General features: G+C 32.6%; 1 protein-coding gene across 1 annotated transcript in view; it reads left to right on the forward strand.

Moving 5' to 3' along the window:
* Window positions 1-10,901: 10,901 nt before the first annotated feature.
* The window catches only part of LOC126777554 (photoreceptor-specific nuclear receptor-like), a 42,944-nt gene continuing 33,822 nt past the window's right edge, over window positions 10,902-20,023 (forward strand). The window contains exon 1 of the mRNA XM_050500612.1: window positions 10,902-10,962. Coding sequence (XP_050356569.1) covers window positions 10,902-10,962 — 61 coding nt within the window. The remainder of the gene's footprint in view (window positions 10,963-20,023) is intronic.

Here is a 20,023-nt window from a genome sequence, read left to right on the forward strand (position 1 = left end):
CTATATATATACATATATAAGGTATAGTTTTTTTTTCTTAGTAAATAAAAAGGAATGTTTGTATCTTTGTCCTTTACGAGTTGCTGTTTATGAGATTGTAATGAAACTTCGAGTCTGCCGTTCTGACTAGTTATGCGCAGGAGATTTCCTGACCTAAGAAAATAGTAATTTTGGTTTGTATGTTTTACACTAAACATTTTGACTAATTTTCTTTCATACTATAAAAATAGAATATTACCCATTACTACGCTTGAGTAGTTAAGTATTGTAGTGGTGATGAGATTGTCACCTAAAGCGCGACTATTCCCATGGATATCTGCAACGCCATATGACTTGCAGATACCGGCCTTTTAGGAAGGAAAAATCATGAAAATAATGTATGGAATAATAGTTGGTTGGTCAAAGTCGAATTCACCTCATGACGTACCAACGTCATTACACGTATTTATGTCTTACCGAGGAGAGCAGGACACCTACATTTATTATTTCTACATTCAGACTTATATTTCTGATTTCATTATGATGTCCGCCTGACCGAGTTCAGCCACGGCGGCCAATCTCAGGGGAGATTAGCCAACAGCGTATGACATATTATAGTGCAAAAGTGTGTGCGCAAAGACATATACACTCTTTATTCCCTAACTTACTAACTAACAGGAACTTGCGATCTGCGGCCATAAGGCCGTCTAATCTAGTCACTAGACCAACGTGGTAGTCAATACCTACTAGTGTTATTAGAAAAGTAATTTCAAAAATTTTAGTTTTTTGATCACGCAAGAACTATAACCTAAATCCATTGAAATGAAATATTCACATTAAGACATTCAAAGACATTCATAGACAATCCTCCGTGGATTGTGAATCTTTTTCTAACTTTCGAAAATTATACAATATTTATTTATTTATTTAGTGTACAGGAAACAAACAGTGAAATAATTACAATAAAATAAAAAATATAAAACAATTCATAAACCAAAACAGTTTCCATTTATAAATTAATCATAAGTAATTACAAAACAAGACATTTTTTATATTTAATAGGTGCATGAAATTATATAATTCATTTATATAATTTAATTTAATATAAATTTAATTTTTAAATCAAGAAAACATAATTTAATAATAAATAATCAATTTATAATTAATTAATTAAAAATGCATGAGTAAATTAAGGCTCTTGAGAGTATAATATTTCTTTTACTTGCAGTTTGAATTTTTTAAGGGAGAGATGAAATATATCACATTCAATAAATGTTTTATTGTACTGTTTAGATGATCTAATATTTGATAAAACTTCCGAAAGAAAACTTGACTTGCGATGAAATTGTTTTATTGAACTTGCATATTACCGGTGCGAAGTCAGGATGGGTAACTAGTATATTACGCAGGAGAAGCCGTGGCAAGATGGGATATCTTTTTATTATTACGCACGAGAAACCTTCAAAACCTCCGCGATCAAACGATTTAGTTAAGATCCCCATCTTTATAGGAACTTTTCTCGTATTTTTTTGTAATTCATTTTGTCACTGAATAATCCTTATATCCTTATTTGTTTTAATTATTTAACTTATTAAACTTAAATAAGTTGTTAAGATACATTGTCGGTTTTATTGCCTTTCAAACATTAAGTAATGCCGTCTTCCCCTACACAAGTTTTTTATAACGAACATAACTCGTCCTTAAAAAAAAACTACATTCAAGGTCACCATTAAATGTAGTTTAAAAAAAACTATTTTTAAACGTTCTAGAGTTATTCGCTTCTGACAATTAACGTAGACACTAAGTAACTTCTAGAAATCTGCTTTTGAGCTCTTTACCCCACATTTCCGTCCATCGACCCACCATTCGTTGTTAATCGTTCACTAACTGCACTAATACAGAAACATCACACTTGTCAAAAATCTACCACCGATTCGAAAACAAATTCAGACGAAAGAAACTATTCTCGATTATGTTTTTCTTGTGGTCGAAATCGCTTAGGAGGACATCATCAAAAGAGCCACCTCACGGTAAGTGGTCATCTTCATATTAATAATAATAATAATCATTTATTCTCAGACAACAAAGGTCCATATAATTGAAATACAAACAAAAAAAAATTACAAATTTCGTTCTTTATTATTGTTAGACAGGTCTCTTACTTGTTCGATAGATCTTTTAATAGAACGACAGTTAAACGTGCTTAATGTGATATTTGTTCTGGTCGTACTACCCACATTATTTATTATTTAAAGAGTTCCGTGTGTGTCGTTCTCTAATGCGTCGGTATACTAAACCTGCGGGCCAAAAATTGGTTTCTAAAAATGTACTCATCCTACTTGCGTGTATCTTGACCTTAAACGAATTAAAAGCAGTGTCCTTGTGCTGTGGAAGACGTTCAACACTAAGGTACTACCATATCGTGAATATTTTCCTTAATATCGGACTCTGTTACAGTTTTTAAGGCGCGAGAGATATAAATCGAACATTCCGGGTCAGCGACTTGTATCTTGCATTGAGCGGAATACGTCCCTCTCAAATTCGTAATTTTATTTTTACGTTTTCTTTCTTCACTATTTGGAACTCATCATCTGTGGTTACTTTAACTTTAAACGTTGCTGAAAAATCGTGCGCAACCGAATGATTAAGGTTCAGGCACTGCAAAAATAAAAATTACTCCTTATAACGTCAATGCGCCGCCTTGGGATCTAAGATGTGTTTCTCGTAACTATATAACCCACGCGGCATTTCAACAACATTGTTGTTTGGCGGTACAATATTTGATGAATGAGTCGAACAAACCAAACGAGCTTGGAAATAACGTCACCACGTAGTCCGAAGTAATTAGGCACTTTGACATTTGCGGCAAAATCCGAATCAGGCCATTAAAAACTTATAAAAACAATCAATTTAAATACGATTAAAAATATTTTATTTCAATGACCACGTCTACACATTCGAATAATCTAAACCGTTACACTGTTAGTTCGTCAAATACGTACACAGAGGCATGCACTAATACAATTTCCTCCCAAACTGGACACAAAGGGAATTCAGTACAGAGGCGATGTAATTTCATACAGACAGTGCTTATTCGATTAATATTGCTTATGAGTTATGCCGAATTGATCATTAGCGCTGTACGATGATTACGTAGTTATTACGTAATGCTAAACAAGCTGTAAGCTATTCCAAATATAATTAAGGCAAAGAGATTTAATAAGGCAGAAGTATCTCAATCTAATTATTAATGTTCTCTTTAATTAACTTTTGTTTACAATATCTAATTATTGTGTATTAGTTTTTGCCCGCGTGCTATGAAGGGAGATGTTAGATATAAAAAAGTCCACGTCCTTCCTTGAGGTTCAAGCGTATTTCATAGCAAATTTCCTCAGAATCGGTTCAGTGGCTTAACCATGAAAGCGTAACAAACAGACACACAGACGCAATTTCTTTCGCATTTTATAATGTAAATTTATTTATATTATTTTACTAACTCCCGAAACGGTTTTTCACGTGTAAAATAAGGAAATATTGAAGAATATACTTAAGTACAAAAAGAAAAATATATTTTTAGACCAGAAACCTCGTGTGTACGCAGATCTCACCTTTCATTTTGGAAAAAACATGCAATTATTTTACTTATTTTTATTTATATAAATTTTAATTTTGTTAGATATAAAATAAAATTGTTAAGTCAAATTTAATTAAAACGAATATGTAAATAACGCGAATACGCGTCGAATGAAATTGATTTCGATTCGATGTCATCATCTGTTCTTAAGTTACAATTATGCGAGATGAGAGAAACCCTTTCGTGCTCTGAAAACAAATAACTTCTCAAAATTTAGACGAAAAATCGAAGTCTTTAGAAAAATATTCAAATGGGAAGTAAAATATGACTTTGTTTTTTACTTAAAAACTTACTCCCGATTGTTTGTATGAACGCCTTTATTCGGAAGCTACACGACCGATTGTTAAGATGTTATTAATGGGGTAAGACATGGGTAATAAATTGCTGGCAACCCAGATTTTAATTGAAAAATGCTTTTATAATTAACAACTAATGAGATGAAAGTTGGTTGATGAGAACAAAAATAATGATTGAATGCATTAAACTCGCAAAACTACTTAATTTTTTGTTAAGTTTATATTGTGTTTCATTGTAAATTAATAGTAATGATTTGTATCTGAGTTGTTATTAATTCGGAGAAATCTTTTTTTGGCCTCGACAGCGTCACCGGGCAAGTCTTAAAATACTCGACGGGATGTTGACTCTGTGGATGGCGCCTCCTATGGAACCTCGGCTTAAGGCACCGTTGGCGTCTGGAAGGTGGACAATGCGTTATAACCAATCATACATGTAAAATGAATAATTTAAAGATAAATCTTACAATTATTCATTTATTTATGGGAAATTTAAAATTAATTAGGTTGGCCACAATAATTATCATAATAATAAATTATTAAGGGAATGATGTTATTTATTTATGTCAGTCAATGAACAGTCATTTTAATAATATACTTATAAAATTAAAATTAAAAAAAAAAAAACAAAATACGTATTACAAATTTATAGAAAGAGTTATTAATTATTTTGAAAGCCAAAATATACTTTAATCAAGTAAGTTTTAGTTATTAAATTAAATGGAATGTAACCAGCGGTTTTTAATCTAGATAATAGATTCTACCGAGAACAAGCAAGAAACTTAATTGTTGCCGTTTTTCGTCGGTTAAATTACATAGGTAGTTAAATACAATTATAAACCTTTTTTAATCTACTTATAATCTTTTATCAAGTAAAAAACCAGTATAATTGATTAGTATTTTTTAACATGATGTTTAAATGTATTACTTGGAAAAGCATAAATAAATTAAAAATCATATATTTAAAAAAAATACCGAAGCGTCGGCGTAAATAATTGTAGTTTCGTTATAATATAGATAATATTTCGAATAATGGTTTCATGCAGTCATTATTAAAGTTATTTTGTATATCTGTGATTCTATACTACGACTAGAAAGAGAACAATCACAAGAAGCAAGTAACATTATTAGAAATCCCATTCCAATTATTCGCTTAATAAAACATTAATGAAAATATTACCTATTCCCGCCAAATTCACTGTCAAATTTCCGCCAACCCGCCATGACAGTCCAAACGTCACCTGCTCTTGACATCACAGCGGGAACGCAGGCGCCACCCGCGGCGTCCATTATCCAATTTGTATCCATTGAACTGCGAAGATTAAAATAATTGTCGGTGACGTATCTATTATTATTCCCTTTTACTTAAGATATGACGTTGAATAAGCCCTTCAATGGACGACTATCCGATTTAAGTTTTGAGAATTTTTAAATGTTTCATTTGATAAAATATATTATATAACTGAGACAAGACTACAATTATGATGAGTGTGCCCGTTACATACATCAAATATTGTAAGTTTTTCCACAAACTTAAGCTTGGCTCTCTGATTATTGGTTTGGTTATTGGGTATAATATTTTTTTAGCAATGAGCAAAGTGATATGCAAACGGTCATCTAATAAACAAGGCATTCATAACACTGTCAGTGCTTGTCATGATCAGGATTCAGGATCATGATTACATTGACAGGGACAGTATCGGACATATTACAGACTATATTAAGACTACAGACTATATGTAAGCTGTACACTGAATATAGAGTAATTTTCAATGACAATAATTAAATTCAATATTATAATTGCCTTACACTCAGGTGCTAATAAGCCATCGTGTTCCCCGTGAAGAGGCATCTTGTGGGCCGGCAAGGCGGGGGCGGCTAGTGCAAAACATTCTTCCCGACTGTACTGGCCGTCGTCGCGTTTGGACTCTACTACCACTTACCATCAGGTTTAGTAGAGTCATTTGCCTTCCCGGCAAATATAAAGAATAAATAAATTTGTAGGTGTGATATTTGACTGACACAAGATATTGATGGATATCTATAGGTCAGTGCTACCTACCCATATATTGGTTCGCACAGACTTTACCAGCTAAACACAATATACAAAATTCGAAACAAAATCACACGTAGGTTCCATGAATTTATTTGAATGTCTCATACGCTATCATAAATGAATAAATTTGTTAAATGTTAAAAAGCCGAGATGGCCCAGTGATTCGAACGCGTGAATCTTAACCGATGATCGTGGGTTCAAACCCGGGCAAGCACCGCTGAATTTTCATGTGCTTAATTTGTGTTTATAATTCATCTCGTGCTTGACGGTGAAGGAAAACATCGTGAGGAAACATGCATGTGTCTAATTTCATTGAAATCCTGCCACATGTGTATTCTACCAACCCGCATTGGAGCAGCGTGGTGGAATAAGCTCCAAACCTTCTCCTCAAAAGGCAGAGGAGGCCTTAGCCCAGCAGTGGGACATTAACAGGCTGTTACTGTACTGTTACTGTTAAATGTTAGTATTTTTGACAGTGTTGAAAGAAGAAATATTCATTCTTAACTTATATTAATGTAGAGTAATGGTCCATTCATTAAATTGTACTTGACTCAGTAGATCGTTAATCTTAACCGAAAATCGCGGGTCCATATTTATTTATTATATTATTTATATGTATTTATAATAATTTATTGCTTGTGTTTGAGGGAAAACATATTGAGAACCTGCAAGTTCCGTTCAGAAATTCTGCTACATGTCACCCAATCAATACTAGTGCAGTGTAAAAGACCAGCTTAACAGAACAAGTGTTACCACTTCTGTACTAAATTAGTTGTACGCGTAACGACTTTCAATAAATATTTCGGCTTTTCATCGGCATCCAAGTAAAACATATAAAAATACGATAACGCTAAATGGGACATCCATTGCTAGGGAAACACTTCCTCTCCTGTTAAGTAAGAACAATTAGAAATTGTATAAAGGTGCTTTTGGTATCTTAAAAATTTTACATAAAAATCTTTATATGTCAATCCCAATATTTATGAGAAGAAATTATTTGCCTGTAGGTGGTATATACATAGTCTTGTTCAGTTATAAATAAAAAAAAAGCAATGCTAACAACATTAAACGTGAACAAAATGAATCTTTACACATTAATAAGTTGAGCTCGAATTTGTCATTGTAAAAAAACCAACATCGTATTAAAATTTCTGTACAGATTCAAAATATCTAAATAAGTAAAAAGACAGAGATGTATATTATTGAGTAATTTATTCCCAAAAGCTTTCGATTTCGCACGCATTAGCATTCCCCTTGCGTAAGAACGTGATGAAACATAGCTTACAGTTCATCTAAAAGATTTAACTACAAAGCAATGACAATCACATCTAAATCCTTTTAATAATTTTCAATATCTTAATTGAAATCAAACGATTCAAATTTAATACAAGTTTTTTAATTATATAATTATAATTAATAAATAAAAAATTAATGCCTTTTATTAATATGAAACGTTTATTTTAATACGGTAACTTTGTGCCACAGCTATACAAAATATATTTTTAATATACTTAATTTATAATTATCGTGGATTATTTTTAAATTTATTTAAAAAGTTAAACAATTACACTATTTACTGCTACCATACCCTTTTAAAGAACCTAATTCCACAGACAATAACCGAAACCCGCTTAACGGGATGCAAAACAAAAGAAAATTCGAATAAAGAAATCAATCGCAATCGAATCAAGAATTCGCAGACTATAAGTGTGAGCGAGATGCAGAAATACAAACTTACTAGTTTGTAACAGAGACGGGAATAGCGTTAATCCTATTGGCTTATACCGGGCGACGTTTGCCACGATTGGTCGCCGTGCTTTATTGAACTGTCACTGAAGACCGCGGTTAAGGGGTGAGCGGTAATTCGGGGGCAAACAGGGGGAGAAAAAGGTTTGAAAAGGGGGTTTGGGGAGAGGGGTCGGGTGTTTCACAGAACGGAGTTTGGCGATTGACTTGTAGGTAGTTTTTGGGGTTCCTTAGAGAATTGAAAGGGATTTTTGAATATATGATAAAATTTAGTGTTTGCTTCTATTAAATGATATCTATAGCTTTATATATAAATTAATATTCCATTAAAATTTTTAAAAATGTTGCCAATTACGATTATAAGTAATATAATATTCCTTCTAATTAATATTTTTTTCGATTCATTTTTAAAATGTTCATAGAAATGTTAATTTTATTAAGGATATTATGATTAATTATATGGCAAATTATCAACTATGTGGTGATAATAAAAACTTTTTCAAAGTAATGTAATTAAGCTGAAGTACTTATGATAATGTTTAATGTTCATTGAACTTCAAATCATTTAATTTAAAATTTCTTATAATTATTAGCAGACATACTACGCTAGACCATTAATATTCTTAATAAATATGTCCAAAATTTAAATGTTTGAAAATGCTTATACTAATTAAAAACTAAACTAGGCATTTCTTTTGATCTTTTGAATCTCTGTGTAATTACCTAAGTATTATAAATTTGTGACAAATATTTTAAAATGTCATCTATTTCATCGCATAGATTTAATGATAGCGGTTCTTTGACAAGAAAAAAAAGTAAAAAAAAAAAACTTATCCTGCAAGTAGACGGTTCCACTCCATATTACTCTTTAAAAAGAAAAATCAAACCATAAACATGTTTTATTTTCATAAAGCAGGTACACTAGCGTTTTGGACTTTAACATTAGTTCTAATAAATCAATTTAATCAACTTGTTATGATAAAACTGACGAAAACTATTCCTTGATTATTAAGTAACAAAATTCTGAGGATATGACCAACATAAATTATAAAACGAACTTACCTATATTATCTATCTACCGTTGCTGTTTTTTTTTTTTGCAAAAGAGTACAGATATTTTGTTGATAAATTAAAGGCTCTCAATGCTAAAGCGGTTAGAGACACACAATTTTTTTATTGGCTTGATGGAACTCGTCTGCTAGTGCTTTGTAGGGTTAGACAAAAATCCTGAGCTGGGTAAATTGTACAATTATTCTCAGTTTCGATCATCAAAGTGGTTGGCCTTTAAAGTCATGTCATTAACGATACGAAAAATCACGCTTCAATGAATTGTATTGTGTAGATTAAACTTTTTTTTTATATTTGAAACAGATAAAAATTGTACACATTACATATATACATAGTTAATTCATATTAAAATTTAAATTATTTTATAAATATATAAGGTATAATAATAGTTACGTAAGTTATACTAAAAAAATCAAAAATACTTTATTCGATATATTTATAACTTATGTATGATTTAATTATAACTTATTTATGATTAAAAGCCGAGATGGCCCTGTGGTAAGAACGCGTGAATCTTAACTGATGATCGTGGGTTCAAACCCGGGCAAGCACCACTGAATTTTCATGTGCTTAATTTGTGATTATAATTCATCTCGTGCTTTACGGTGAAGGAAAACATCGTGAGGAAACCTGCATGTGTCTAATTTCACTGAAGTTCTGCCACATGTGAATTCTACCAACCCGCATTGGAGCAGCGTGGTGATATAAGCTCCAAACCTTCTCCTCAAAAAGATGAGAGGAGGCCTTTAGCCCAGCAGTGGGACATTCACAGGCTGTTACGGTTACGGTTATGTATGATTTGACATGGCAGGGTATCTATATGTAAATAATGTGTTTTAATAATAAGAAGAAAGTAAATAAAAAGTGACATTTTGAACAATAAAAATTAATACTTATATCATTTATTGTCTACTTATTGTTATTATCTATATATTTCTATATCCAAATTGTATTTTTTTTATATATATATATATTTAGTTACTTTTTTTATTTACATTACGCTTAAATCACCGTAGGCATTGATGTATACGCGTCTTCAAATTCAAAACAATGACAGACTTATGCGATTGGTTGGCAGGACCCGGGAAATTGTTGACTTTTCCTCTCTGATTCCGCGTTTTGTGATTCGCCACGCCTTCGCGAAAGTTCCCTCTTGTCATTGGAGGGAAGCATGTCAGATATCAAGTTTTATTTCGTGACACATTTAATATCATATTCCCAATACCTAACGTATTTAAAGCTGTATTTATTGTATCTGAATATATTGAGATGAAATCTAGAGTAAAAAAATAAGACAGAATTTAGTAACTAAAACTGTTAATATTGTATGTGTTCCTCATTTTGTTTTTTTCCCAAAAATAAATTTAACGAAAAAGGGAATATACTTAAATCTTTACATGTCTTTATTGGTTTGTCTCAAAACCTTTATTGTCTTTAATTTTAAAATAAAAAATACGCTACAAGTTACGTTAATAGAGAAATCGAAATAACCATTTAATTTTGCGCGCAGCGTCATTATTCTAAATGGCTGGCTGACGCAGCGCCGTAATGCCACAAATTAAAGCTTAAAACGGACGCTTAACAGCTGACCCAAAATCGAAGTCTCCCCCTGAAGGGGGCCAGCGTCAAAAGCAACGGGGCGGAGTCTCGCCCCGCCTTCAACGCCACGCGGTGAGATCGAGTCAAAAGTGCCCCGGCCGTAGCAACACTAGCAACGCGCGGCTCGCTGCCGACGAGCAAAAAATATTAACGTCAAAAGTGACAGAACTGTATTCCCGCGTTCCCGCCAATATTCGTTTTTGATTGGGTATTTTTAGTGTAGTTACCTAATTCGTTTATTTAGTTTTATAATATTCAAAATAATTAAATATTATTTTTAATAATTTCTTCATTTTCTGTATCAATGATTAGCCGTGTACTATAAACAACAAAAACTGCGCTAATATTTTACAAGCAACTTACAATTATTTATTTGTCATTCCTTCATTAATTTTTTTAATGTAATTAAATGAGTAAAATATTTGACTAGGTATTGCAACTATCGTTAAATAAAATGATGTATTAAAAGTTATTATTGGACTTAAGTGTTGTAAAAATCAAGGGACTATTCTAAATTTAAGATAAAATGGAGGTGGCTCAAAATCCTCTTCAATTGACTCAAGACCATCAAGAAGGCAGAATGACAGGTACTTTCAATAATTCATTATTTACATACCAGTGTTTTATAATGAAAATGTATTTCTTTCATCATACTTATGACCACTAACCATCGGATGGTTCAATGATTGAATGGTTGGTTTTCGTGTTATTTAGTAAAGGATATATACATAGAAAATACTGGAATTGTATTTGAATTTCCAGAAGCTTTTAATTAGTTTAATTTCAGTTTGTAGGTTATAAATAAATATAATATAAAAAAAAATGTCACTTCAATCTTCTATGATGTTATTTCTTTTAATAGAGAGTAATATAATAGTTTGTTAAAAAACATTTTTGAGTAATATTAGTTGTCAGATAATCTAATAAATCTAATACATTTTAAAATGCGGTCACTCTACATAAAACAACATATTATTTATCAACACTGTTATAAATATATGTAATTTTAAAGATATAACCGGACACATTCCATTAAATAAGTTTGGATATTTAATGAAGAAGGCTCCTTCTCCCAATTGTCCCGATTGCGGGGCTGTAGAGGATGTATACCACATTTTAAGTGAACCCCTTTTATCACAATCAATAGGTAGATCAATGGGAATATGTAATATTTATCTTGCAAATCCTACTTCAGAGCTAGCCAAAATTACGTATAATATAAATAAGCGAAACTAGACAATATATTATAATTAATAAAGATAAGAATATTTGTGTGACCTACCAGAGCATCAAAGGCACCCAAGTGAGAATAGCGCTCTTCAAATGAGAATAACAAATATATATATATAATGTCCATACTTTCTTTTTTTTCCGAATATCAGCAAGAGATAACTATTATCGAGGTTTTTTTAAATGTATTAATGTTCAGCACCGACTTCGAACGGTAAAAATATTACCGCGGACTTTTAATTAGATCAACTATATATTATGTTTATATATTTTATAGATATTTAGCATATTTATATCGAATATCGATAATGTAGAATTATTAATACACTACTGGTGAAAACGAAGTGAAAACAAACATTGTAGTATCTGAGATTAACGCCATATATTCTACTGGCCAACAGCAATACTTAATTTTGTTGTATTCCGTTTGGAATGGTGAGTGAGCCAGTGTAACTACAGGCACAAAGGACATTCTAAATTCTTAACGTTGGTGGTGAATTTGCGATGTCAGGAATGTTTAATATTTATTAAGGCGTCAATGTCTATGGGCTGTGACCACTTATCTTCAGGTGGTGCAATAGTCCATCCTCGAACCTAAGTTAAAAAAATTAAGGTTTTTTTTTTTTTATAGAATAGGAAGGCGGACGAGCATATGGGCCACCTGATGGTAAGTGGTCACCAACGCTCTTAGACATTGGCATTGTAAGAAATGTCAACCATCGCTTACATATCCAATGCGCCACCAACCTTGGGAACTAAGATTTTATGTCCCTTGTGCCTGTAATTACACTGGCTCACTCACCCTTCAAACCGGAACACAACAATATCAAGTATTGCTGTTTTGCGGTAGAATATCTGATGAGTGTGTCAAATGATTAACTTAAATATAGTTAAACAATAAATTACTGCAGAAGTAATAACATAGTTAAAAAAATAAGAAAGAACTACGTTAGTTATTACCAATTTAAATGATTAAATATCTTAACGTAGCTTAAAACTCTATAGTAATATTGTAAAATGAAGATACAAATTGCACATTAAAGTCTCTTTGTATGGAGTTATTTTTTTAACATACTCATAGGTAAACAAACCTTACATTTATATATTCCTCGCGATTCGCTAAAAGCTGCTATATGGATAATGACGTTCAATCTTTAAGCTTGATAAACTCCTTGTCTATCTTTTTTACGATAAAAAAACAAGCGACTAATTACACGTAACAGAAGCGAATACATTATCACATATTCATAAACGTTGCGGGTGGTTAGTTAAACTATGCTGTCTTCTTCTTTCGAATGTCAAATCAATAATGACAGAAAGAGAGAAATCAGTGTTTAACTAGATAGCCACTATGCAACGTTTCTAAGACCGTTAATTTCAATAATAGCCTCAAATACGTAAGAAATTAAGGATATATATTTTAATTTTGTCTTTGCTCTTTTAAGATTTTTCTACAATCAAAAAAACGTTGCAAAGTTGTAAATCGATTATTTTATATATTTTCATTAATGAATTACTATATTTAATATTCAATTTGAATTTCGATTAGAAAAAGGTTACAATGTAGGTTCTTTAGTCTTATAGTTAATTTTTTTTTTTTTTATATTTGTAATGTCGATTTTCATTACAATAAAGTGTTTTTTGTATCGTTTTAATATATTTAATTCATTATATATTTTTGGTACTAAAACACCATACAAGATAAGATTTTTAACGTTTATCGATTTTCCGGTAAACATTCTTAAAATGTAAAAATACATAAAATCATTATGGTTATCAAAGAACTTCGAATTCGATTCCGTATTTGATCACATATTTTTAATGGCATCAAATTTGTTATTCAGCCCGCGTATGCCAGTACCTCGGAGTCTATTTGACTGATTTTCAGCCGCTCCATGATTTGCCACTTTACCCGGTCAGTTCGCGTTTTGAATACAAAGCAGGTTATATGGGGGATTTGAATTTCATTTTACCAATAATGGGTTCGCGTTTTGAATAACACTTTATTGGGTTCTTACTATGTCAGTGTTTTATTTGTGTTTATTATTTTCTTTTGTGTTTATATTTTAGGCTGTATAGAATGTAACATTTATTATTTTGAATTATTAATCTGTGTAAATAAACGTTATTATTATTTTGACAGATACTAATTAATAGTCGTTTTTAAATATGGAAATATACATGTTTAATATGTATGTTTAAACATTTATTGTGACGCTTTTTAAAATCTATACATTATTTAAAGACAACCAAAATACTGATCATATTTTTGAAAAAATGTGGCCTATTTGTAGATAAGATCGGCAACAAAAACCTTTTTGGTTTTGTCTTCTTATACATGTCTCTATTGTCTATGACTCAATTTCATTGCATGGTAATAATCAATCAGATTTTGTACTGATACTGAGTTACGAGTGATTGGAGTATGTGCATGGCCATTTGGATTGGTACATCAATTCTACCATATATTGTGTATAGTTACAATCAAGCGGAGTAGTCATTTCCCTCCCCGGCAAATATAAAAAAATAGTGTTCTCATTGTTGGAATGTTTAGTGAGTCAGTTTAATTACAACCACATGGAACATATCTTAGATGCCATAGTGGGCTCCGAATTTATATTGTACAGATTGGCTTATAGTGACAAATATACGTGGCATTTTTTGAAATGGTAAACCTGCAAGAACTCACCAATTGAGTTTTAGCATTAAACGAAATTCGAAGACGCCCAAGGCTTGGTAGGGGTATATTTAAGTGAATTCTTAAAATGTAACATTTGGAATGGAAGGGAGGAAATTAATCAGGGCGGCTCAAGAGCTCTCGCGTCAAAAGAAAACCAAATAAAACGGCAAGCGACAAAGTTTTCCGACTCGACTCGTGGCCTTAGGAAGCTATGGAGTTGTATTAATTTAATTTTTTTTAGTTTAATATTTGGTATTTTAATATAAGTTATATTTACGTTATAAGAGATACTGTAATTAAATGTGTATTTATGGCTCAGTTGATAAAACACGTGAATACACACACATAAGCGCTAAAGGGCTTCTAATTCGTAATTTATAATTCTCGTAATCGTCGGGTTAGAATACCGTCGTGTACAAACATTCATCTGTCAAATGTCATTTTGGCTCGGAATAAGTTACAATTTATCTCCTTCGAGAGTACCACTCTTCAAAGGCCTCTTATAGTACATATCATATACAAGCTAAAGACATATATTTTCATACTTAAATTTTATAGTTTTTCTAAATATTATATCTTAAAGATAGAAGTAAATAGCATTACTGACGGATCTGTATAATTGAGAAATATTTATATTGGTACTATCTTGATACTCTACGATTTTATCAATAAGAAATCTGTTACGTAAGATGTATATTGAAATTTGCTAATTAATAATACTTTTCATACTAAAATTTATAGGAATTAAATTCGACTCCACGTCATTCCTTAGCCGCCTGTAAGTGCCATACTCGGTACAAACATTGATTTATCTTGATACCAGGGATTTACTTCGCTCTCTCCCGCGACTTCCAATTTCCCAAACTGTTCTTTTTATGTGTCTCATACAATTTTCTTTTATGTCTTTTCACGTTTTATATAGCCTTTTTTATCTGTGCTGCCTGTCACGATTTTATATTTTATCTGTGTTTCTTTTAAATTTTGTAATAAGAATAGCTATTATATATACATATATTTTTGATTCTATATACTATATATTACGAAGGCTCTTATATACGAGTAACTCCCGCCATAATTGACATTTCATTTTATGAATTAATACTTAATATACATACATAATTCTTATGTATTCCTGCTTCCCCCTTCCTTCTTAAGTCCACGCGAGCTGGTTCTCGATGTCACCGCCTAACTGTGACATCAATTCCATCGCGAACAAAGAAATTTGGCAACTCCTTTCTTTATCGCACTTCCAAAAAATGGAATTCCTTACCAGCTCACGTGTTCCCCTCCTCTTACAACCCGGGTTCCTTCAAAAGAGGCGTGAAGAGGCATCTTGCGGGCCGGCAAGGCGAAGGCGGCTAGTGCAGAACGTTTTTCCCGTCTGTACTGGCCGTCGTCGCGTTTGGACTCTACTACCACTTACCATCAGGTGGAGTAGTCATTTGCCCTCCCGGCGAACATAAAAAAAAGGTCATTATCAAAGCTTTAAATAAAAAATATCGTCGCATATGAATATGGAATGTTCTGGGTGCAATCCAGTCCGTTTACACTACTAACATTCCATTTGGCGCTCTTAGACACAGTGTAATTACAGGCATTTGGAACGTAACATCTTAATTGACATGGTTGGCAGCGTATTGACAGTGTTATGAACATTCTATCGGTGCCGATTGTGGCCGCGGTTTTACATTGTCAGAAATATTAACTCGGCATTTATCCTACTTATCTATGTATCAATATATATAATAAAATTATAACAGGCCCGTGTCTGTATATTAAAGATATTGGCAATAAACTAATATGGGGGTCTTTATTGAAGCAAAAAAAAAAACAAACCAACAGTTTTTAGAATTTTTGTCTGTCTGTTTGTCTGTATGCTTGTGTTGTGTCTGTATGTTTGTATCCGCATCACGCAAAAACTACTGCGTGGAATTGAATGCGGTTTTCACCGATGTATTGCTGATCTTAATTAAAATATAGGGTCCAATTTAACGCAGGAAAATATCTTATTCCAATTGTTATTAATTTAATATTACCCGGAGGTCACGTTGTTTAATGAGCTTAATGCTAAATTATTAGCGCCGCACTTACATATTCTACCGTTAAAGAAATATTTCGTATTATTGTGTTCCGGTTTGAAGGTCCAATGAGCCAGTGTAACTACAGGCACAAGGAATATAACAATTTAGTTCCCAAGGTTGTTGGTGCATTGGCCATGGAGGGATGGTTAAAAAAATTTTATAGTGCTAATGTCTATGATTGGTAGTGAACTATTCACCTAGGCCTGTCTCATAATGTGGGACGAATGTACGATGAGCCACAACTCACACATAGAAGCTATAAACAGAACCTAATAATAAATAAACACATGAAAAAAATACATAAAGAATGAGGTTTATGTATATGTATTATTATGTGCCTAGCACATTAATAAGCCGAGATGGCCTAGTGGTTAGAACGCGTGAATCTTAACCGATGATCGTATGTTCAGAATCGGGCAAGTGAATTTCCATGTGCTTAATTTGTGTTTATAATTCATCTCGTGCTTGACGGTGAAACACTTGACGCTCGACGAAAAACATCGTGAGGAAACCAGCATGTGTCTCATCATCATTGAAATTCTGCCACATGTGTATTCTACCAACCTGCATTGGAGTAGCGTGGTGGAATAAGCTCCACGCTTCTGCTCAAAAGGGAGAGGAGGCCTTAGCCCAGCAGTGAGACATTAACAGGCTGTTACTGTACTGCTACTGTACATTAATAAGATATAAGGGACGAATAAAATGTTTAAAAATATACGCACACATACATCACACCAAATTGATATCTGTGAGCCTCTAAAGTTGAGATTTATATAACGAAAATAATAATCATTTAACAGAAACAGTTAGTCCAAAATAAGAAATTATAAATTATTAGACGTACTATGTACCTAGTATTAGGAATATAAAATAGTAGGCCGCGTTCTGCTTATGCGGAGTCGTGGTTTATTTAAACGTAACCAACGTAGCAGTGGCTACGAAGACGTAGGTAGGTAGGTACTAAAACGATTCGAAGTAGCGACTGCGTTCCGCGATCGCCACAAGCTTTTTATGTTAGTTTTTTTTTAATTCCAATATAATGTGAAAATTTACTCTCACTTCTCACTATTTAAATTAAATATTTGAATTTTTATTTTAACTGTGTGTGAGCCTGGAGCGATATGGTTGGAATCGATTTTATTCAGAAATAGCCGTTTGTGCCAACGTCCAGTTACAAATAAAGTTTATCTCCAAGGTATATAAAATAAAAACTCGTGCAACACAGAACTGTGATAGGATTTTTTGCATGAGAAACGTTTTGCTCAAAATAAAAACTTGCACCAAAAGACTTGTACATACGACAACACAAGATTTATAGGTATATTTAAACTACATATATATAAATGCAACATTAATAATATTTATATAATATATTTTTTTTTATAAAAATTAGCTGAAAATTATGGATTAAAAAGAACAATATGTGAATGTCCCTAGTACTATACTGGAGTGGTCCTTTGCTAGTAAATTAAGTTATTCCGACGGTAGTTGGACATAATAGCCATTCGGCAATCAGCGTCGAGTTCATTGTATCTGTTTATTTACCTACACATAGACACAATACAAATAGAGCTACCTGTAACATTAAATAATATATTTATTTTTTTTAAATTTTAACAAAATATTTATTAAATAAATCTGATTACAATATTACTTTTCTTTTATATTACAGAAATTATGATCATTACATAGGATTTTATTTAAATTTAGATTATTAATTTTTATTATTTTAGTCAAATTTTAAAATAGTCCCTCCCGATTCCCACCCGACGCAAAGCTGCCCATAATGCAGGCCGCATTTCCGCGTTGTATGGCAATGGACAACCTTTGTGCCAAGTGTGACCCGGAGCGACTGTCAAATCCCCTCTCTCTAATGCGACAGCCAATTTCCCTTATTAAACTGAGGGCATCCGACCCCCAACATCCCGACGTCTCAATTTATTAGAATATAACTGTTTATAATAAATGTCGTTTGTTATTTGACCCAGAACACATAAACAGGGATGTTAAACACAAGAGTTTAAGGTTTTCGTTAATAATAAAAAAAGGTTGGTCAACAACAATCTTTCAGCTACGATTTTTCATTGATTTATTACAGTAAAATATTTTAACGTGCAAAATAAATAGTGTTGGCTGTTTATGAAAAAAAAAATATGTATATTAAACGAGGATGTCTAAATATTCAAAACTCTGTTCACAATAAGATAATTCAATGAGTACAGTAACGTCAGTAACAGACCCCATCTGTAATTACATTTGCGAGCCTACGTTCATTGTAAACGAATTGTTGTATTATTGTCACAGTTTGACACTTAGTTTCTTAACACAATTTCTTGAATTGAAAGGTTTTATTTTAGTTCTAAATATATTATTACATGTATGATTGGGTTTTTTCGACAGTAGAATGTTTTTTTTTTTTTTTTTGAGTCGCTGGAGTAAGCCCTAACTTCTAGCTGCTAATGAAATCTCATTGAAAAATAAACTTATCGTTAGTTTAATATTCACTCAACCTTAGGAAAATGAAAACTGCACTTCTATTGACTTATATAAATATACAATTACATAAGAATTATTTACATTATGTCTTAGATATTCAGAATTAAACACAATTCGAAATTTAAAATTAGCTACTGTACAAAGTCATGACCTAGCGTGGCTGCTACTACGAATCCTAGTAAGCATACTAAATTATAAGTTAGTAGTTATATATATATTTATAGTATTATAGTTAGTTAGACTAATAGACTTGCTATTAGTCTAAAGTTATCACAGTTTATTATCATATATAATATCATTCAGCAATCCATAAATTCCATGACGAATTAATCACGAAACCAAATCGCCTTATCCTTACAAAGGTACCCATACCGTTCGACAATCACTTAATTGTTTCATCATATTAGTGTACCACTATATCTTGACATTTAATTGAAGCTTATTTATATTAAAATAGAGTTTATTATCGTATGTCATTGAATTACTAATGGTGGTCCACTTCCCCTATTTTATTTTCGAGTGAAAATGCTATTAAAACGAAAGGGTGCGATTTGCAATGGTTATTCTATTAGCATTATTGATATTAAATATTTATTGATATTGCTTTTAGTTGAAGTAATAGTTGAGAGGTGTAAGTTATCGTTGAATGTATATTTGTAAAGTACAAACAGACTGCAGACCTTGGTGTTAGTGCTTTGTGCAAGCCCGTCTGGGTAAGTACCACAGACGCATCAGATATTCTAATACCAATATTCAGCATTTTTTGTGTTGCGCTTTGAAGGGTGAGTGAGCCAGTGTAACCACCGGCACATGGGGCATAACATCTTAATTACCAAGGTTGGTGGAGCATTGGCGATGTAGGAATGGTTGATCCATCTTACTTCGGCGGTGACCACTTACCATCTGGTTGCTCATTCGCTCGATCGGCCCTGGGAACTCCAGCCAGAGGTGCTTTCGGAAGTGCACCGGTTCCGGGTGGAAACGAGGTCAAGCGGCGTCCGTCCAGGATCGGCGGAGGTTGAGCGAGTCAGGGCCCTAGCCCAGCGAGCCTTGATTCGTAGGTGGGAGGAGGACCTGAGGTCCCCCTCGGCAGGCCTAGTGACAGTGGAGGCGGTCCGCCCCACTTGAGTCGCTGGGTGGAACGGAGTCACGGCACACTCA

This window comes from Nymphalis io, chromosome 23, assembly GCF_905147045.1.
Source record: "Nymphalis io chromosome 23, ilAglIoxx1.1, whole genome shotgun sequence".
Classification (NCBI taxonomy): Eukaryota; Metazoa; Arthropoda; class Insecta; order Lepidoptera; family Nymphalidae; genus Nymphalis; species Nymphalis io.